The 23,277-nt window shown below is 39.5% G+C and overlaps 1 protein-coding gene across 1 annotated transcript in view; it reads left to right on the forward strand.

The window, feature by feature from the left end:
* Positions 1-23,277, forward strand: part of GABBR2 (gamma-aminobutyric acid type B receptor subunit 2) — a 431,294-nt gene that overhangs the window by 216,076 nt on the left and 191,941 nt on the right. Inside the window, exons 6-7 of the mRNA XM_062567958.1 lie at positions 1,880-2,071; positions 3,229-3,465. Of these exons, the coding sequence (XP_062423942.1) occupies positions 1,880-2,071; positions 3,229-3,465 (429 nt within the window). The remainder of the gene's footprint in view (positions 1-1,879; positions 2,072-3,228; positions 3,466-23,277) is intronic.

Below are 23,277 nucleotides of genomic sequence, written 5' to 3' on the forward strand. Positions count from 1 at the left end.
GTAACAGATACAGAGAATTGTAAGATTTGAGTCCTGTCCAAGAGTTGTATTCTGGTGGTAATGTCTACATGCATGTATTCTTGCACGTTTTGCTTTGTCAGAATAAGAAATCCAAATAACCACCCTACATGCTAACTAAACAAGCAATCCTAATAATTTCTGCTGCTCAAAATGTTGCTATCTGTATAGCCATCATTCACTCCTGACTATTGTACTCATCTGACATGTTTTTAATGAATGTGAATATTATTTTGTAAAAAAAAAATTATGAATTAAAAGAAATGTTGTAGGATCAGCATATATAATTTTTTCATATCCACAAAGTTTGCATGTGCAAATATCTACAAACTTGTGTAGTCTGGTTGCCATTGAAAGTAGGAGTAGCGAGATATGTATCTTTACTTGTATAAGCTCAAAAAGTGCTAAAGGCAAACAATAGATGCAAATTGTGGAATATGCAAGGCAGGAGATGCAAGACACTGGGGTTCAGATAGGAGTATTTTCAAGCAGCACCATATGCAATGATGAAATTTGATTTTAGTTGAATAAGAACTTTGGCAATGAGAGGGCAAACAAAATTGTTTGGTGCACAAAAGAGTTTGTGAACAAAGTCAGCACCATTATAATAGCCTTTAAAGGCTAACTTTAATTTGGATATTAATGCATTTAGAAGGCTGTCTTATTTCCTATTTCTTAATATTCATCTCTATGTTGGGCCTTTGAGATGATCTTTGGGGTACTTTTCAAAACAGTTGAGTTCTGAACAATTAATATGTCATGTTTGCATTCTCATAATATCCTCCTTCTACTGCTGTGATATTTTCTGTTAAGATTTAAAGGTTTTCCAGTTAAGAACTTTTAAAGTTGCACCATATACTTCTAATGATTGGAATTTATTTTATCTTACGTCTTGTATCTCCAATATTGTTTATATTAAGAAGTAAAGAAGCATAAAAACTGCTGTTTTGAAGGAGCATCTGACGGAAATGTCAAAAGAAAAATATTTAGTTATAAGAAGACAGTGAGAGAAACATTTGAGACAAAATCTGCTAATTTTATCCTGGAACACTCTTCTCAATACGGAAGTTCATATTTCTTTTACTTACAAAGAGTATGTATTGTGAACGGAAGATCAGCTTTTCAGGAGCAACAGCATAAGTGCCTGACTAATAAAGCAGTTTTGTTTCCAGTCTGCTGTGTATTTAGAGTCAATACTCATTATCTCAGTATTTTGGAGGACTGTGGGCTGTATTCAGTGTTTAAGCAGTATAGCATTCTAACTTAAGAAGTTCCTTGAAAAAAAAAAGTCCAGAGATTTGCTTGCTTTGTCAGTTTAGTATTGATTTATACTCTACAGAAGACAGCGCTTATTTAATGACCATGTGCTGTCTGTTTCATGACAGTCGCATCATTCATATTTACAACATTGTGATTTGATAATGTCTAGGTTGCAAGTTATTTTCTTGTTTACCTTATGCTATTTTAAGCTGATAATAATTTAGCTTAAACATAGTAGCATACCAATCCTCCCACTCATGTGATAACTGTGTTAAAGAGAATCACTTAGAGAATAACGGTGCTTTTTGACAGTCTTCCACTTTCTCTCTCTCCATTTTAGAAACCAATGTTTCATTCTTCCATTTTTGAATAAATTGATTTTTGGAAGAAAAATATTTTTTATTAAATTCTCTCCTTATGAGCTGAATTTTAAAGAAAGGAACTTCACCGTTAGCAAGTGATTATTCTAAATCATTCTAAATACTTGAATATCCTTCAATTATACTGTGATTTCATTAATAATGTAAAACATCAGCAGAAAGCCATGTTCAATATATCATCTACAATGCCTATTAACTATTTTATTTTTCAATCATTGCAGGCTTATGATGAAGAAATGTATGGCAGCAAGTATCAGTGGATTATTCCTGGGTGGTATGAAAACTTCTGGTGGGAATCCTGGATTAATTCCTCACAGTGTGTCAGCAAACACGTTCTTGCTGCCATGGAAGGTTATATTGGAGTAGATTTTGAGCCTCTCAGTACAAAAGTGATAAAGACCATATCAGGAAGGGTTAGTACTTTTACTTCAACTATTTCATTAAACAATCAGTGATCTCACCAGCTTCTTGGCATAGCAGAGTACAGAGGAGGGAGGTTAGCTAAAGAGTTCTTCTGCTAAGAGAGCTGGCAGCCATCATGATTATTTTCATCTTTTGTGTGCTTTGAAATTTTTAAATATGTAGAAATCCATTCATGTTTTTTACAGGATGAGGAAGCAGAAATTTCTTTGTTCCATCTGTCCTCTATGCACCTTACATTTATATATACAGTAAAGTTCAAAATCCCCAAATTATATTCTGCACTATCATATCATCACGTCAAGTTAAATAGTTGATCAGAGGAATGGAAACCTTTATGCATGCTATTTAATACCCTTGTATTTCCTGTTTAACCTGAATCCTGCAAATGGCTAACTTCATTGGTGATTTGTGCATCAGAACTGTGTGGAGCCTCATTTTCAGTATGTAAATATGTGGTACTTCCATAAAGTACATAATGTCTTATCACAGAAAAAATACATGCACATTTTAGTCAATGAATAAACATGCCTGATTTTGCTTCTAGTATCTTTTATGCCTTGCTGAGTGAGCGTGGAAGGCAACTTTACAAAAAACAGACAACTCATTCTAATAAGAGAGCACTCCATAGAAGTGAAGCGGAACTTCACTTGGTAAATTTGTAAAACAAATTGTCACTCAGGTAAATGCACATTAAGCAAATGTTTATTTAAGTGACAGTTATTTTTCATATGATTCTTAGGATGTAATCAGACCACTAATTCACAGTGCTACAGGCTTGTTCTCTGATTATGGCTCACCAATGTGCACTCCAGGCTGATAGCTTTGGTTGAACATTTTTGGTTGAAGATTTTTGTATGAAAGCAAAATAAACCAAGTTGTCCTTCATGTAGAAAACAGAAAAATTCTTTTTTATGATCTCGCGTAATCCTAGGTCCTCCTTCTCAGCCTCACCATCATCTTGCAATTCAAGCAGCACACATCTTTTTGGAATTTTAAATTCTTTCTTAACTCGTGCTTATAAGATCTTTTCTGTATAAGTGATGCATGTCTGTAAAAGGAAGGGTGCAATTCAAGTTGTGGGTATGAACCCAAATCTGTAAAATGTAAAAAAGTCCTGAAATAAAACTGAAGCTTTTCTCCTCTGCAGACTCCACAGCAATATGAAAAGGAATATAATGCTAAGCGGGGAGATGGGCAGTCCAGCAAATTTCATGGTTATGCCTATGATGGAATATGGGTGATTGCCAAGACCCTGCAGCGGGCAATGAAGTATCTTAATGCTACCAACAAGCACCAAAAAATTGAGGATTTTAACTACACAAACCACAAACTTGGCAAAATTTTTCTGGATGCTATGAATGAAACCAACTTCTTTGGAGTAACAGTAAGTCCTAACCACTGTTTTCTGGGGGTAGAGAAGTTATGGGTTATGTCAGTAGCTGAAGTAAACATAACATGTTAGTACAGAGCATGTTCAATACAACTGAAGAGCTAGTCACATATACTAATAACCTAAATAGACTCTGTTTCAGGGAGAATGGCCTTCATAGTTCCCAAAACCAGCAAAGGAGAGAACCTACTATTAACCTACTTTGTTAGGGTGCCTCTGTGCAGCACCTTGTCAGATTCCATCTTGATTTAAATCACATTGAATGACGTCAAAATATATTGAAGTAGCAGAACTAAGGTTATCATGAAAGTCATAAATTGTTTTGAGGAGGAAATGTCTAAGTATATAGACATCAGCAATGACTGCAACTTTTTGGTATACCCGTTAACTGTCAAAAAAGCTTATGTTTTGTGTTAAGTTAAAACTGTGAAATTTATATAGAATTTACAAGTAAAAAACCCCAATCTTATGGCTGAGCAGTACTAGAATCTTAGAGTTGCCTGTGCAATATAAAATTTGCTTTCTTTCTGCACTGAATTTGAGTCAAGGCTTCCGTAAAAGAATTGCGCAGTTATTGAGTATCCCATTTCATCCCAAGCAGGACTACTGTGGCTCATATGTAGGAGCATTAATAAAACTCTCAATCAGTGACACCTATAAACCAGCCTCTGCAGGGACTCAGACATCTCTCTCCTGAGCTATCTAGGGACAGCATCATTCAATGTGAATGGGATTGTATTTTGGCTAGGTAGCTCCTATTCTTTATTACCCTCCTAATTTTGCTGTTTAGACTCAACAGTCCATCACGGTAAAACTGATAATTTCATTAGCACTACTTAATTGAACACTTCTGCCTCCATAGCCCCTCTTCTCCCTCAGAAAAAAAATACTCCAAGATGAAATAGCCTGTTTTTGTTTGTTTGTTTGTTTATAGGTATTTTTGTTTGTTTTTGAATTAGTTTCAGAGACACCAGCAAAAAATTAAGTATGAGCTGCACTCTTCTAGGAGGAGTAAATCAGTTTCATCAATCATATTCAACCGAGCTGATTTCATACATCCCTTTGTTTTACATTATTATACTTTATTTCCTCGAGAAAAATGGTTTTATAAGACATTTCTGAAGGATTATTGTGTGGGCTTAGTATTTGTCTGAGGCACTTTGTAAGCCTGTTTCTTTTAGTCTGCCTGTTTCTTTTAGACTAACTTTTAGGTTAGTCTGCCAAATCATCATGACATTATATAGATCTAATTTGGTATTTGCTTCATATTAAATGTGCACTCATTAACTGGTTGACAGGTACAGATTATGTACCTTCATTATTATTATGCTTCAATTTTTTTCAACATATATCAACCAGTATAGAATATTAGTCACCTTCTGTTTTCTAATCTATATGGAATCACGCTTCTTGTCTCCACATGTTCTCAAAAACATTTTAATTAGAATGATATGGATATGTCATGGCTGATACACCTGAGGGCTGTGCTGCCATTCAGAGAGACCTGGACAGACTGGAGAGCAGACAGAGAGGAACCTCATGAGTTTCAACAAGAGCAAGTGCAGGGTCCTGCACCTAGGGAGAAATAACTCCATGCACCATGAGGGCTGATCTTCTGGAAAGCAGCTCTGAAGAGAAGAGCTCCTGGGAGTCCTGGTGGAGAACAAGCTGACCAACTCTTTTCAGTTGCCCCATGTGACAGGACAAGAGGCAATGGGCAGAAATTGAAGCACAGGAAGTTCCGCCTGAATGTGAGGGGGAATTTCGTCACGTGAGAGTGACAGTACTGGATCAGGTTGCCCTGAGAGGTTGTGGAGTCTCCTTCTCTGGAGATCTTCAAAGCCCGCCTGAATGCCACCTTGTCTAATATGCTCTAGGTGACCCTGCTTGAGCAGGGAGGTTGTACTAGATGATCTCTAGAGGTCCCTTCCAACCTTACTGATTCTATGATTCTATGAGCCAGCAATGTGCCCTTGTGTCCAGGAAGGCCAGTGGTCTCCTGGGGTGCATTAGGAAGAATGTTGCCAGCAGGTGGAGGGAGGTGATCCTGTCCCTTTCCTCAGCCCTGGTGAGGCCTCATCTCGAGTACTGCATCCAGTTCTGGGCTGCCCAGTACAAGAGAGACATGGAGCTACTGGAGAGAGTCCAGCACAGGGCTGCAAAGATGATTAGAGGACTGGAGCATCTTCCCTTTGAGGAAAGGCTGTGAGAGCTGAGCCTCTTTAGCCTGGAGAAGAGAAGACTGATCAATGTCTCTAAGTACCTGAAGGAAGTGTGTCAAGGGGATGGGGCCAGCTCTTTTCCGTTGTCCCATGCAACAGGACAAGAGGCAACGAGCACAAACTGAAACACAGGAAGTTTGGCCTGAATGTGAGGAGGAATTTCTTTCCTGTGAGAGTGACAGCACTGGACCAGGTTGCTCTGAGAGGTTGTGGAGCCTCCTCCTCTGGAGATCTTCAAAGCCCGCCTGAATGCAATTCTGTCTAATGTGCTGTAGGTGACCCTGTTTGAGCAGGCGAGTTGTACTAGGTGATCTCCAGAGGGCCTTTCCAACCTTACTGATTCTGTGAATCTGTGATATATAGAGAAGAAAACCTATAGCAAGCAGTAGTCAATGTGAACAAAAAGAGTTGTATAGTAGATATTAAAGGTGCATTGAAATGTTCAAAAAGTTCAAGCAACAGACTGACTGCTACCAAAAAGTATTTTTAAACTTATTGCTGTTCAGGCTAATAAATTTCTATAATTTGTGACCTACTTTAAAATTTTCACTGGGAGCATAAGCATTAGATCTTGGAATGCAAAATTGCTTTTTAAATATCTTTTTCTTGGGAAAGCAGTTTTTTAATATAGATTTTTTACAATTTATTTTTAAAAACTTATTCTAAACAAGAAAAGACTGTTCACCAGGTTATCGATACCAAATATAAAATGAGTTTCTGAAAAATGAAATAAAAGGAGCAACTAAATCTGATCAATCTTCAATATAATAATTACAATCTGGTGTAAATTATTGCTCTGAAAAGACTTTCTGGGGGTTGGAGAGAGGTGTACTAATTCCTAATTTTACAGAATGTTATTTTTTCCATTTTTCTATTCTTTTTCTGATCAACACTTATTTCTAGAAATATTTAGAAAAGAGTTTGTGTGACTGTCCAAAGACTTGACAGGACAAATGTTCTTTTTGAGCATCAGAAATTCAACATATAGATGTTACTTATTCTAATTTTACTATTAGAAAAATATTGGAAAGAAAAATACAGCTATTCCTTAAACATTTCTAAAGACTCTTTTGTGCTTGTTAGATTTTCAGCTCAGATAAATGATTCCTTCTGTTACTTTTCCATTGTGATTATCTAACTTATAGTCACACTGATTGCTATATCACTTTTAATATAGTTTGAATAGTTTGCAAATTAGTGTTTTCCACAGAGCTAGGAAAAAAAAATCTCCTAAAGGAAGACTATTTTCTGAGAGTATAAAAAGGGAGGAAAAATTTAACTTTATTCTATGTACTTCCACAGTACAACTTGGTAAGAGTTAAATTAGAGCTATCTTTCAGAAGGGTTGCTGAGAGTCATAATATTTAAGGAATATTGAATCAACAGTCATCTAGAAAATGGAAAGATTTTGTTTTAGTCATTTTCTCCAATTTCTTTTTTCTTCTGAAGACCATAGATGCTTACATAGTAGCCTTAAAACTACAGAAATCTCAATTTTGATAGCAGAAACATTGGCTTTATTTGGAAAGCTCTTAAATACTACATCTAGTAGAAATATTTTTAGTGGACATTTTTGTGCAGGAAATGTATAGGTCTATGGAAAATGAAGTGTTTGAGCACAGCTAACAGAGGTAATGAACAGACAGCAGTTTGCGCAGCATTGTCTCGGCTCTGCCTCGAACTTCTGGGGAACTTGTTGGACATTGCAGTCTGCTGACCCCTGAGGAACAAGGGGACTAGAGAATGACTCTGCTAACAGATAAGGGGAGCTGGGCATGGGCAACTGCAGGAAGCCTTAAGCTCTCCTGGGAAAAGCTCCAGCACTTATCACCCACTCTAGCTGGGTGTAGCTGCTGCTAATGAGCTGTTGCCCCTGAACAGAGGGAGTTGGGGCTTTTGATCCAGGTAGCCCTTGTTTAGGGTGGATCAGGTACCCTGTGAGTCAGTTGTAGGGAGAGGTCGATGTAAGAGCCAGGCCTGCAGCACAGCTCCCAGAGTGCAGCTAACAGAGGCAGTGAATAGATGCAGCAGTCTGTGCAGGAGGAGCACAATTAGGTGCAAGAGGACACCTTTCTTTTTCCAGCACCAGTAGTGCCCACTCTCACGAACACGGTTATAACTCGCCACAAAGCATATTTGTCTGTAGCTGTTGGAATTCCTGCATCAGCTGTGCCAGAAGCTTCAACCTCAGAGCCTTTGACAGCAGATGCTGCGCTACAGGTCTCAGGCTGCAGGGAATGCTTGGAGCCTCTCCAGAAGGTTCTGGATCGATGGTCCGCCCTCCTGCAAGAGGTGTGCTGTTGCCAGCGATTTGTGTCGTCGAGTCAAGGAGTTGCAGGATGAAGTCAGTAGACTGCGAAGCATCCGAGAAAATGAGCAGGGGATAGACAGGGTGTTCTTAGAGACCGTACTGCTCCGGGAGTCCCAATCCCCTGCAGCAGGGGAGCTGCTGGAAGGCTCTGTGCAGAGTGAAGTAGTACAGCATAGCACTGTAGAAGAATCACAGAATCACAGAATGGTAACGTTGGAAGGGACCTCTGGAGGTCATCTAGTCCAACCCTCAGCGTAGCCCATATGGGGATTGAACCTGCGACCTTGACGTTAGCGGCACCACACTAACCAGCTGAGCTAAGAAGCCTGGAAACTAGTTGCTTCTCATAGAAGAAGAAGAAGAAAAGCCCCTAATCCTCCTGTAGCCTTGGAGTTACACTTGAAGAACAGGTTTAGTACACTCCAGGATGAGGAGGACACGGACCTGACCTCAAGGGAAGCAACTGGGCTGTCTGACCCTGTGCCTTACGTGACCACTTGGAAGAGGCGATGAGTGGTTGTAGTGGGTGATTCCATGCTGCAGGGGACGGAGGCGCTTATCTGCCGTCCTGCCCACTCCTCTAGAGAGGTTTGCTGCCTGCTGGGGGCGAGGATACGAGATGTGACTGAAAGGTTGCCAAGGCTTGTCTGCTCATCAGACTGCTACCCTCTGCTGCTCTTTCATGTGGGTGCTAATGACACAGAGAGCAAGTTGGAAACAATCAAACAAGAGTTCAAGGCTTTGGGCATGGTGGGCAAGGGTCTGGGAGCCCAGGTGATCTTCTCATTGGTCCTCCCGATTAGGGGGAGGCATGGGAGGAGGAATGGACAAATTTTCCAAATTAATGACTGGCTGTGCCACTGGTTTTGGCAACAGAGTTTTGGATTCTATGACCGTCACCAAGCGGGGCACATGTGTCTTTGCCATAGGTTGGCTAGCCTGGTAAAGAGGGCTTTAAACTAGGTAGGAAGGGGGAAGGAGAGAGTCAATAAGACACAACTCAAGTTGGGGGGCCTCCAACGGGAGCATGCAGCTGGGGATGTGCGTCTGGGACATGGCTATGAGGGACCCCTCTATACTCTTCCTGGGAAACCGGCAGGCATGACTACCTCTCTGAAATGCCTGTACACCAATGCACGCAGCATGGGGAACAAACAGGAGGAACTGGAGATCTGTGTGCGGCCGCAGGGCCATGATCTCACTGCAGTTCCAGAAACATGGTGGGATAGCTCGCATGACTGGAACACTGTCATGGATGGCTATGTGCTTTTTAGGAAAGACAGACCAGGAAGGCAAGGTGGTGGAGTTGCTCTTTATGTGAGAGAGCAACTGGAATGCACCGAGCTCTGCCTAGCGGTGGTGGAGGAGGAGGAGCCAGTTGAGAGCTTATGGGTAAAGATCAAAGGGCAGGCTAAGAGGGGGAATGCTGTTGTGGGTGTCCACTACAGGCCACCTGACCAGGAAGAGGAAGTCGATGAGGCCTTCTACAGACAGCTGGAAGCAGCCTCACGATCATAGGCCCTGGTTCTCTTGAGGGACTTCCACCACTCTGACATCTGCTGGAAGGACTACACAGCAAGGCACAAACAGTCCAGGAGGCTCCTGCAATGCGTCGATGATAACGTCTTGTCACAAAGGGTGGAGGAGCCAATGAGGAAGGGTGTCCTGCTGGACTCTGTCCTTACCAACAGAGAGGGACTGGTTAGAGATGAGAAGGTTGGGGGCAGCCTTGGTTGCAATGACCATGAGTTGGTGGAGTGCAGGATCCTGCAGGAAAGAAGTAAGGCAATAAGCAGGAATGTGTGTGGTTAAGCAGGAAGTGTAGGTTAGAGGAGTGAGCAGTGAGGTGGATTGAGAAGTGGCTGAATGGCAGAGCTCAGAGGGTTGTCATCAGTGGCGCAGAGTCTAGTTGGAGGCCTGTGGCTAGTGGAGATCCCCAGGGCTCACTACTGGGTACTGAGTACTGGGTACTGAAGTAAGGCAACAAGCAGGACTGCAACCCTGGACTTCAGGAGAGCAGACTTTGGGCTCCTCAGAGACCTACTTGGAGGAATCACATAGCTTAAGGTCTTAGAGGGAAGGGGGGGTCCAGGAGAGCTGGCTAATATTCAAACATCACTTCCTCCAAGCTCTAGGACGGTACATCCCTGTGAGTGAGAAGTTCAGCAAAGGAGGTAGGAGACCTGCATGGGTGAGCAAGGAGCTCCTGGCAAAACTCAGACAGAAGAAGAAAGTCCACAGAATGTGGAAGAGGGGACAGACTACTTGGGAGGATTATAGGAATGCACTCAGAGTATGCAGAGATGCGACAAGGAAGGCTAAGGCTCATTTGGAATTAAGTCTGGCAAGGGATGTCAAGGACAACAAGAAGGACTTCTTCAAATACATCAGTAGCAAGAGGAAGATTAGGGAAAATGTGGGCCAACTGCTGAATGGGGTGGGCGCCCTGGTGACAAAGGCTATAAAGAAGGCAGAATTGCTGAATGCTGCCTTTGCTTCAGTCTTCACTGCTAAGGGCAGCCCTCAAGAATCCTGGAGCCTGGGTGTAAGGGAGGAAGTCTGGAGAAAGGCAGACTTCCCTTTGGTCAAGGAGGATAGGGTTAGCGATCTTCTAGGCAAGCTTGACATCCACAGATCCATGGGCCCGGATGGGATGCACCCATGAGTACTGAGGGAGTTGGCAGTTGTTGTTGCCAGGCTGCTCTCCATCATCTTTGAAAGGTTGTGGGGAACTGGAGAGGTGCCTGAGGACTGGAAGAAAGCCAGTGTCACTCCAGCCTTCCAAAAGGGCAAGAAGGAGGACCCAGGCAACTACAGGCCAGTCAGCCTTGCCTCCATCCCTGGAAAGGTGATGGAACAGCGCATTCTGGATGTCATCTCCAAGCATATGGCAGAAAGGGTGTCAAGGGGACAGGAACAAACTCCTTTCAGTTGCCCTGTGTGACAGGACAAGAGGCAATGGGCAGAAATTGAAGCACAGGAAGTTCCGCCTGAACATGAGGGGGAATTTCGTCACTGTGAGAGTGACAGAGCACTGAACCAGGTTGCCCTGAGAGGTTGAGAAGTCTCCTTCTCTGGAGATCTTCAAGACCTGCCTGGATGCAACCCTGTCTAACATGCTCTAGGTGACCCTGCTGAGCAGGGAGGTTGTACTAGATGATCTCCAGAGGTCCCTTCCAACCTTACTGATTCTATGATTCTGTGATTCTATGAAAAGAAGGTGATCAGGAGGAGTCAGCATGGATTCACCAAGGGGAAATCCTGCTTAAACTCGCTGGGTAGATGAGGGAAGAGCAGTGGAGGTTGTGTACCTTGACTTCAGCAATGTTTTTGACACTGTCTCCCGTAACATCCTACTAGAGAAGCTCATGAAGTGTAGGTGTAAGTGAGCAGTGATGTGGATTGAGAGCTGGCTGAAAGGCAGAGCTCAGAGGGTTGTCATCAGTGGAGCAGAGTCCAGTCGGAGGCCCTGTGGAGTTTCCGAGGGCTCGGGACTGGGTCCCATCCTGTTCAACTTTTTCATCAGTGACCTGGATGAAGGGACAGAGTGCCTCCTCAGCAAGTTTGCTGATGATACCAAGCTGGGAGGAGTGGCTGATACACCTGAGGGCTATTCTGCCATACAGAGAGATCTGGACTGCCTGGAGAGCTGGGCAGACAGGCTCAACAAGGGCAAGTGCAGGGTCCTCCACCTAGGGAGCAATAACTCCATGCAGCAGTACAGGCTTAGGTCTGACCTTCTGGCTTGTGTTTACCACTGTTATCTGTGGTTATAAATCAGGCTTAGGAATTGTTAATTTTATTCTCATTCTTGTATTCTTTGTGTGCAATTACATTGGAGGAGAGAGACAAAATTAAATACAGTGTAGTATTTCCTTTTATAGGAAGAAAAACTGTAGGCCAGTGGGATGAAATTCCATCACAATAGCTGCTAAACAGTTGAAACCAGTGCCATGAAAGAGCTTTTCTGTTTGTCTCTAACATCCTGGATTTAAATGGATCTAGTAATATTTTGTAACTGAAAATGCTTATTATTATTAAGTTAATTTTGTATTTTGATACTGATTGTTTTTGAAGATGGGATTTGCAGCCTACCTCCACTTCCTAGGATTCAGCAGCCATTGTGCTGGTCAGAAATAGAGGATGTATTAGCAGCAGAAAAGCATCAGGGAGAATTTATTTATTTCATGGCATCCTGGAAAAATAATGTAATCTAGGAATGTCAAATTGTGGAATACCTGGGTATGTGGCAAAGAATTAGATGGAATTAATTAGTACTTTAGCGGTGTGAACTCCTGCTTAGCAAGGCACTCTCAATAAACATTTCTGGAGGGACAGTGATCATTGTTACTAATTTTTTACTAGCAGTTCTGTATTAAGCCTCAAGAGTTATGTATACCTGTGCTCAAGTTCTCTTTTTTTTTGGCATGACTGAGTTGGGGCAGATAGCAAAAGAGTTGGGGGAGCTGGACACAGAAATTTTAATAAAGTAGGTCATTGTTACACTAGGATAATGCTTTAATGGTACATTTTGTTTTAAACAATGTGATGAGATGAGAGAGAGGGAGTGTTAAGTCTGCAGTGAAATACCTGATGCTTCAATACCTGATAACTAGCTCCTAGTGAGAAATGTTTTTGAATGATCCAATGAATTTAACTTAATTTGGAGCATTTGAAAATTTACTTTTGGCAGTTACCTATAATTGGGTGATTTGAGAGAAGAAGCTAGTCAAATTTTTAGCTAGGAAAATGTGCATGTGTGTGCATCACTTAGCCATGGACTAAAAAGTGCCGTTCATGGTGTAGGTGAACTGATCAGGACAAGATCATCAAAGGAGCAGCCTTAGGAAACTGAAAGATATAAAATAGTGTAGACGGAGACAAGTAGTGAACTGTTTCCATGGTACCTACCTGTGAAACCATTGTCTCCTGCAAAGGCAAGTTTTCTTCTTTTATTAGAAGGTCCACCTTTTGTAAAGGAACAGGGCTATCAATACTTCAAAGTCTTGGCTGACAGCTTAGAAATAGTGATCCTGAAGCTTCAAATTTCATCAAAACAAGTAGGAGAATTTTGAAATAAATCTAATCTGTTTTGCAATTACATTTCCTGGAAATACTCTTGGGGGATTTTAATCCTATCCTTTCCATATTCAGGTTACAAATTTTCACTACAAACTTTTGGAGTGCTATAGATTATTACATTGATTTCATTCTGATGATCAGTGATTTTCTCCTGGTTTGTCTTGCTTTGGGTTATGCCAATTAAAAATTTATTTTCTCACGTGAATAAGCTTCAGATAAAGCAGACCCCTTTACAAGAAAGGTTTCCCTTTCTTGTAGGATAATTCCTGTATCTTTGCAGGATAATCCCTGCAAGCATCTAAGTCAAGGTTCTTACCTCCTTTTCCTCTTAAAACAAATACAGACTGAGCAAGTTCCTTGCCTCTTGATAAAAATTCTCTCCCCTAAGTAGAAAGGGAGCAGGAAAACATAGATACAGGGCTGGGAAAAGGGGAGAAAAATTATCATTGCCAGAAATAAGATCTGATATTTTTAAAATCTTTGTTATCTTTCTTTATATCTTTATATCTATATCTAGATGCACACACTTATGGACTCATTTTTTTTTCACAGCTGATCCGATAGGTTATGAATGTAAACCCCAGTAAATTCATACTCTGTATTTCCTTTTGATTTTTCAGAACTTGTTTCCTCTTGTCGAATGTCTTGTCATTACACAAGAAAGAGTAAGAATATTTGGGGTCTGGCTGTGCTCTTTATGCATCTTTACATAAACATCTTTATGGATTTCCTGGACTTTGAATCTGAACCTGCTGGGGCGGATCTCTTATTTTCTTACTTCTTTCTCACTCCTAGTATGTCACCTAGTTCAGCTGAACAGCTGAGAACAGTGTAGTGGGCTGGGAAAATAATTTGCTCTCAATATTAGATCATAAGGTTTACTAGGTGATGATAACAGCTCTTAGAACTAAGTTGTTTCTCCTTATAGCCACAACTGACCTTGGCCAGATATGTGTTCTTAGACAGGTATAGTGGCAGGCTGTTCAATATCTCTCATAGTGGCCAATAGGTTTAGGAGACTCCTCAAAATAAAGAGCTGCCAAAGTATCTGTCAGTAAGCGCACACAAAAATCATAGATTGTTTGCTCATTATGAAATTCAGAGCAAATGTTTTCATCTGTCAACAATGAGAAACTGCACACAGAAGGAAATCTGATCATTTTAAAATGAGAACTGAGATAGACTCTGACATTTCTAGATTAGTCGTTGTAGTGAGACCACCACCTGCAGAAGATCTGGTGAGGAGACCGTGAGTCACAGGGTACATGGTAGCAGGCCTGGCATGTGAAGTGACACACTGACCAAATTCCCATCAGGACCAAGTATGCATATTCCATTTTGTCAACAACATATACCCGCTTCCCAGGCAGTAGCTTCTCAAGGATAGCACAACTGAGATAAGGAAGTAGTTCTCATAGATTCAAGGGGCCCTTACAAACAATGAGTCAAGTTCTGCCTGGACATCTGACCTGTGCCTTTGGCCCATGCCTTCCATTGGCGACCCTCCTCGTGGTAACTTGGAGTGTAAGTTCTTTATTAAACCTATCCTATTTAACCTGTTATGAATCTTGAGTGTCTCTCCCTGCCAGTATCTGACTCTGTCTTGCCCACCTTGTGGTCACAGCCCTCCAACATATGAGGATTTAGCATGGTTAGCATAATAAAAAGGCTTTAGTTTGAAGCTGAAGAACATTTATTACTGCATCTGCCTTTCTAATAGGTGGATATTTCATGAAAATATCTGAACAACATGTATTTACAGAAAAGCTAATGAAATACATTCTTTGATCTGTTTGACATCTCGTACTGTCCTTCTATATTTAATTTTGTCTTAACTAGACAGTGTTTAATGTATTACATTAATATATATATAATATATATATTATAATATATAATATATACCCTAGAATATATTATATTAGAATACCCTAATATATACCCTAGAATCTGCTTGTTGCTACTGTAAGTGGAACTACCCTGGCAGTTGTAGTGAAGGTGATTCTGTTGGCAAAGTGATGGTACAGGTTTGTGATCAGAGGGCAGTTCTGCTTCAGGTTTCTGAAGAAACAAAGCACATTTCAGTAGTTCTGCTGCCCTGTTTTTATTGTAACATATTTTGTTTTGTAGCTGCCTGCTTCCAAGCCACCATTGTTTTCTCTTTGTTTTTATTCTGTTTTTCCCTAAATATTCTTTGAAGCTGAATGATGAGGGAATAAGGAAGAGAAAAATTTACCAAATTTGGAAGCTCTGTCCTGGTTCAGGTCAACAATTAAAGTATGAGAAGGTTTCAGTAGTTTTAAGCAGCGTTTTCACAAGTTTATGCTTCTGCCAGTTGCTCTTATCTTAGATTAGTATAAAAGGACACATCAAAAAAGAAATTGAAAGAGGAGCCAGCTTAATGCTGGAAGACCAACACAGGAACCACCATTTCTGGATATTTTTTGCATAAGTAGGAGATTGTTTTTCCTGATAGTTAGATGGCTTTTTATATTGCCTTTAGGTAGAAGTGCTAAGTAGGAAATGGTTTCCTTTGTCAGCCCTCCAATATATAGTGAAAAAAGAATGAAAAATATTACTCAGCCTCTTACATTGAGGAAAAGCCATGTGTGTCACCCCACCAAGTTATTTTTGACAAGACTATTTTGATTTATTAAACAGGGATTGCAGGATCCTCATGGAGAAGTGGCCTACTTCCAGTAAGCATATCAGTCATGTCACAAAATTAATATTTAAGTCCCTGAAAATTAATATAAAACCTCTAAAGGAAGGACTAGGACATTGCTACTAGGAAAAGTGCAGAAGGAAAGTGAAGAATGAAGGCAAAGGCAAAGATTCAAGTATTTTTATTGCTCTAAGACCTGATGCAGCTTTTGGTAGTCAAGTCAGTTAATGCAGCAGCCTAGCAAAAAACTTTTATGATTGCTATGATTAGATAGCAATGGATAAAATTGCCTCAAGCCCTTTTCAGGTATTGTTGCCTGTGCAGGCAATACCAGCCCTTGTGAAGAAGCCGTAATATCCTGTGACAAATAACAAAAGAGTTAATTGTGGAGTGAAGTACACCGAAGGTGTTATGGAAGTCTATCTTTTGAAGTACGGTGCGCTGCACATTGTGGCAGCATGGATTGTACAGCCAGGTTACTGCTCTCTAGGCCAGAGAGGAGAAGATTGTGCCTTCCCCAAGATGGAATGACTGGAGATAAACATCCTGAGTGCAGATGGGGAGAAGGGCAGAGTCACCAGGAACTAGGATACAGATGGGGAAGCCCTGAGAGGTGCTGCCTTTCCATGCAGCAGGAATCAGATCCAAAGCTGTGCCATGGGGATGATGGAAAGGAGAAGACCTCTAGTAGTATAAAAGGGCTTTTACTTGCTTTTTCTTTTTTTTTTTTTTTTACTTTTTTCTTTCTTTTTTAGTCTTCTACTAAGCCATTAAAGTTGCTGACATGAAACAGAAGACAAGAAAACATATAGGAGAATAAAATGGGAAGGGAGATGATTTTCTGAAAGGCTTTTACACAATTTGTATCATCCAGCAGTTCTGAGTTTCCAGTCTCTAGTGTTTATCTTGTTCTGGTTTGTTACTTTTGAGTTTTAATAATGCATAGAGCTTAATGAACATCATCTTGCCTGAATGTGCTTTTCCTAAAATAGGTTTTACTGTTCTCATTGAAGAGCAGATCATTAACAGATTACATTCATTCTGCAGAAATACCTACAGATATACCTATATATGTATGGGCCATATAGCTATTTCCTAAATGGAGCATGTTCTAGAGCATCTGGAGCATCACTGTTCTTCTGGAGAAAGTGTTACTTTTCTTGTCAGTATTACTGTATAGTCCCATCTGCAGTTGAGAGCAGACCTAGTTAAGCTGGATTTTTTTTTTTTTTTTTTTTTTTTTTTTTTTTTTTGGTAACAATATGAAGCACATTCTTGGTCCTGAAAAGCCATCTAGGCTCTTTTATGGTTATCTTGCAGACGGTATATGAATCAAGCAAGTACAGAACAATACAGGCACCATTGGACTCAGCGTGGGTTTTTTTTTTTGCTTGTTTGTTTTTTTTTGAGATGATCCAATGAGATATAAGCAAAAACCGATGAATTATAGACCTTCTAGAATAATAGCATTTTTCAGTAGTATATTTACTCTTGCATTCAGTATTGCCAAGAGAAGAAAGAAGATGTAGAGCAAATTTAGGGACAGTACTGCTTCTGTCTGCTGTGACTCCATTTGAAATGACAAGCAAAGAAACTTTTCCATAGATATTTCTTAGCTGTCATCTTCCCTGGGGTTTGGGATGAAATTCATCACAGATGGCACACCCTACAATTGTAACATATTCTCTTGGCACACAAAGTGCTTGGAGCAGCAAGATTAGTTATCCTGCTTCAAACTCAGTGCACAAATGCCTTTCTCAGACCTACTTCTGATTTATCTTGCTTCCTTCTTAGTAGACAGATCTAGAGAAGTACCTGAGTCAGCTGACAATTTGAGACATGAATGTCCTTCAGGCATTAATCTTGGTTAAAAAAAAAAAAAAAAAAAATTAGAACACGTTTTAGAAATGATATAAAACTGAATTCCTGAGTGCCTGAGGATATTACAATACTGCTTTTATTTTTCACTGGAACAGATGTTTTCCCTGTTGCCTTGGGAACATTCCAACTATGGCAATTCCATTCTGGATGCCTAAAATTCTCATTGAGATTTCAGATGGATAAGGAAGTTGCTGATTACTAGCTTTACACTGGGATGCTTTGGGGACAATAAAAGTCCCCAAATATTTTACTATGAGTAAAATAGCATTTTAGTATTATTGCTCTTACTCTTCTTTTAGGCATTGTATTTTATTATTATTTTGGCTATAAAGGCAGAGTATAAGATTTTACTGCTTTGATCCTTTTCCTGTTGCAATCAGTGGCAAATAGTTTAACTTCACCACAAACAGAAGGAGGCACTTACATAGCAAACTGTTTTAATAAATAACCTATTAATATGAGATAAAAAGTTGCTCTAAATTCATTTTAACTCACATAAAATTATAAAATTGCATTTCTTAACATTTTCTAGAATTAATGAATGTATTTTAACAGTGTGCTGTACATTAGTAGTAAATGATTAGACACGGGAACTTGTTCAAGTGCAGTTGGAGAATGCCTCTAGATAGTGTACTATGTGGAATTACATGACTCAGATGTCAAATAATTGTGAACAATTGAAATAATGTGGTGGAGTATAGCAATCTGAAAAGTAAGATCTACTGATGCCTACTGCAACTTCTAATGTAGATTTGGAAAATCATAAAAATACTGAGTATTTTAGTGTATCAACTCATTTAAACTCATTTTATATATTCTTTTCGTGTAACAGTGTACTTAACGGGGAATCAGGTATTTGGGGATATGAAATAATAATCTAGAAAAAAAGATAATGGAGAAATCTCAGAGAAGGTACAGGTAAAAGTAATATACCATTTTGTCAAAATCTTCAGAATTAGTTTTCTACTATTCTTTGAAGAATTGTTATCATATTACTCTAAAATCTTCTCAACATCTGTTTGGTTTTATAGCAAGTATTGAGAGTTTAGAGAATGATCAGAGCACATAAATGATAAAAATATCCATAAATGTGTCACAACTTTAAAGCAGGTTTCTTTAAGAAAATAAATGACAAAGTGTAAATGTAGTTCAAGTCTGCTTTTTTTTCCTTTACATCACTAATTTAGATACTCCAAGAAAAGAAATAAAGAAATTACATTATTTTGATGATTTTTGTGACACATTTACAAAGCATTTGTCAATATAGGTTATTTGACCTAATTCTCTCCATTGCTGAATTCATGACTGCATGACAGTCATGTTAATTTATGTTTTGTTTTTATGTAGGTTACCCGATCAGCGCGCAATTTTTAAATGTTTATAAAAAAAAGACCTTTTTTTTTGTCTTTAGTGAAAGTGACCCATATTAACATTACAAGAATTGGAATTTAGCCTGATGGGAATTTTTGTTTGTGCATCTAAGAGCCAAATTGTCCATTGAAGGAATATTTCCCAACGTGATACTTTACTTTTTAGCCAGTAAAAAATTTAAACATTTAAACTGCATTTCAATTCTCTCTTCATACTGCAGCACTTTGGCTTGAAATTTTGGCTTTACCAATAATCATACTCTCCACTGTTACTAATCTGTATGATAGCTTAAGGCAAGAATACTCTTTAACTTGAATGTAGAATTTTGCTGAGTATGAAACTACCTGTAATATTAAAAATGGTGTTATTTGCTGATTTAGCCTGGAGAAGCTCTGAGGTTGTCAGATCTGATGTTTAACGGATTATTTTTTTCATACATCATTGCTTCTCTTTTTTGGCAGTCTTGATTTTTTTGGTGAACTAGTTTTCTTCCTTGGAGAGTTGCTCTAGTTGCAAATAAGATTCTGGTAGCCTGCAAGCATTTTAGTGAAACACAGGAAAATTAAAGTATTATAATGACATTTATTCTACATGTACAAGATACACTTTTAATTAGTTTTCTACTGTTCTTCAAGTTGGCTTTTAAGACTTCTATATTTGTTCTCTATTTGTATTTTTGATCTTTTTCTCAACTGCTGTAGCTGGTGATAAAGATGTTTTCTGAATTAGATGTTTTCTGACTATTCCTGTTCTATAAGATTTAGAAAAACAAAATCAGTATTCTTTATTTTCATCCATTTTCTATCTGGTGCATAATGACAGCTGAGGTTGTAGCATGTGAACCCTAAAATGTCAGGCAGGAAGCAGGCTATTCTGTCTTATTTACAAAGGGCTTTCTAACAAATCTGGGACTGATCATGTTTTCATTGTTGACTCTGTCTGTGTAACAATAATTTTCCCAGCTCCGGGATCTTTAAAGACCTCAAATTCACCCTAATGCTAACCATATCTACTTACCATAGTCAGGAATCAGATGATTCTTTCAGAGCATGGACTAATAAGTTCCTGTACCTCTGTGTTGTTGATACTTTTAAGAGCTTCCAACAGACTATTCAAAGGCAGTACGTTACTGCAGAATAGCACAATTGAATTGCTATAGCTTTGGAGAGCTCATCTCTGGAGCATCAGACAAATGACAGCTTACAGTAGTAGCAGTCCCAAAATCTCTTACTCAGCAACACAGGAAGATACAGGAATGTCTCATGTGAAGGAGAGATGTGAAGGAGGGGAGACACTACTTCAGAGATGACTTGAAGGAGGGGTTTCATACTCCTAAGAGAGGGGAATGGTCCCCAGGAGAAGAATGTGCTGCAGGAGAAGACAGGATGCCTTTCTCTCTTTCCATCCATAGACCTGGATAACACCAGCATCCTTTTCCAGCCTCCAGTATCTATCTGAAGCTTTGTGAAACCTTGTCATCTCTCCTAACAATTCTTATCAAAGAACTTGTTCAACTACTACCACAACATTAAATCTTACATATATGATCGAGTTGAGCAAATCTGTGCCCAGCTTTCTTGCTTACATCTTGTCAAGCCTTTATAATCCTGACAGACTTCCACCATGGGCATATCCTGCAGTTTCTGTATTGTTCCATTAATATAGTGGTGGTAAGTGAATGTAGTATTGGTTAGCATAGTAACAGCTTAACTGAAAACAATCCAGTTCTAAGCAAAATAACATAACTCAAACCCAAAGAGGGAACTTATGGTTAAATAACATTAAAATCATATATATAAAGCTGGCCACAGCTGACATTTCTTCTTCATTATAGAGGAAAGATTACTTTTTTCTTATGTTTGGTGATATATGAAATTCTGAGTGACACTATAGTACTGACAAAATGAAGAATTTTCAAGAGTAAATCTACAAAGATCAAGAAATTAAAGGGAATCATTATAGGAAAGAGTTGGCTATATACTTTGTATTTCAAAATCGGCAAAAAATACAGTGTTTTTCTGTCTGTGATGGACAGATATGTGGGGGTTTGTGTCAAGTATATTACCAGTAGTTGTAGATTAGTTATACAGGAGCCTTTACCTGGAAAACTTTGAAAATCATCATTACAGATATTTTATACCTTGTAAACTCTCCCTTAAGAGATGTGGAAAGGGCAGAGTCTATGGTTGCCTGTACAATTTCAATTTTGCCTCATTCATTCAGGCTGCTGAATTAGACAGTGGTTCAATCGTGCGTGATCATATAATTAAAATCATCTTGTGCATAAAGAGTCAGCATTATGAGTGCTGCAAAATATGCAGAGCTAAAAACCACAGCTAGAAGCTGCAAAAGGCTCTTGTCCCAGGAGTGAGAAATGGCAGTGGAGTCTGGCAGCTTTCCATCCCTCCTTCAGCCACCCTCAGTGAAAGACAGGCTCCATGCAGTGCCTCTAGGAGGAAATGGCGTTTTGAATCATTTGTGGTCTCAAGGACTGAAGTTCAGCTCTCAGCCTCCCTCAAGCTGTCATTACTTAGAAGAACTCTCTGCTTCATGTGTTGAGACAAAGGCCTTACTCAGCTTTCCAGTCTAATGTGCTACTTCTCAACTTGCTTTCCGACGCAGCATGGTGGTGACAGTGCTGCATCTGCGTGGTAATCATGGTACTTAAGCCTCAGTATGTTCAAATTGAACTGCTTGAGTAAAAATACTCTTCAGAAATGTTAAAAAGGAAAGAAGTTACTGTGATCAAAAGTGCATGTCTCAGCTGAAAGTGAGTTCTGTGATATAAAGGGTAAACTTCTGTAGCCCAGAGGCTCTTATTCTGCTGGACTGAGCTGCTTATACTGGAGAAGTGTGTGAGCATCTCCAAAAAAGGCTACAATGATAATTTCTAATTGAAAGTGTTAGACTTTCTTAATATTGAATTTTCTAAAATCACAGTCACATTTGGGAAATGTAGTTATGGGTACTTTTTTATATAAATGATCCTGAAATTTGATTTTTGAGACCTAAAATAGTGCATGCTCTCTCTCTCTTTTTGTTGTTGTTGTTGTTGTTGTTATAAAAGCCTTTTCCTGATGGCTTGCTTCACAATTTTCTCTTCATTGTGCCTGCAGCAGCAGGGCAGAAGTGTTTACATCAGATAACTTAAAGATTACATAGATTAGTTACATTTGAGATTAAATCAGTCAAAATGAGTTTGTTGATCCCTAGCATAGCTGAATATGGTAGTTATGCATTGTGTGTAGACCTCAGCAGTATAACCAAGCTATTACAAGGACTTTTCCATTGTGCTCTCTGAAGTTGTTTATTGTTTGAATATTTTTATGAGATTTTTGAAGCAACTCATTTTAATATGATTTATCCTAAAACCTGTTCTTGAAATGCAAAGACTGGCACTGTGGAAATTTAGATGTCTTTGTACCAAGATAATGTTTTTCATTAGTTTCAGTGCAGAATTTACAGGTTGTTTTATACAGGTCAAAGGGTCATAATTAGTATTTTGGGGAAGACTCATTGTTCAGCAAATAGTTTCAGCCTAATGTTTCAGACCTGTGCATGTTACTTTCAAACTTGGCCTTGTTTACTTCTCTTGTGAAACATAAGCTGAAGGTTTGTGGGAAGACAGACAACATTTAGTAGGCATTTCCTAACACTGGGGTGGAAAAAAATTACACTTTTTTTTTTCTGCTTTGTGTTGATATTCCCTTAACACAGCTGCTAAGTTGCAAAGGAGCATTTCACCACTTTGGGAGAAGGGATGGAGCCTGAATCAGAGATCCGGGCTAACCTTATCAGAGATCCATTCTAACCTAAACAGGTACTGATCACAGAATTACAGAATCACAGAATGACTGAGATTGGAAGGCACTTCTGGAGGTCATCCAATCTGACCCTCCCTGTTCAAGCATCATCATCTAGAGCACAGTGCCCAGAACCCTATCCAGACAGCTTTGGGATATCTCTAGAGAATGAGGTTCCACAGCCTCTTTGGGTAACCTGGTCCAGTGCTCTGTCACCCTCACAGTAAAGAAGCTTTTCCTCATACTCAGATGGAACATCTGGTGCTTCAGTTTGTGCCCACTGCCTCATGTCCTGTCACTTGGCACCACTGAAAAGACTCTGGCCCATCCTCTTGAAACCCTCCCTTAAGGAATTTGTAGACTTTGATAAGATCCCCCTCCCCCCCCAGTCTTCTCTTCTCCAGGCTAAACAAGGCCCAGCTCTCTTAGTCTTTCCTCATAGGAGAGATGCTCCAGTCCTCTGATCATATTAGC

This window comes from Rhea pennata, chromosome 2, assembly GCF_028389875.1.
Source record: "Rhea pennata isolate bPtePen1 chromosome 2, bPtePen1.pri, whole genome shotgun sequence".
In the NCBI taxonomy this organism is placed as follows: Eukaryota; Metazoa; Chordata; class Aves; order Rheiformes; family Rheidae; genus Rhea; species Rhea pennata.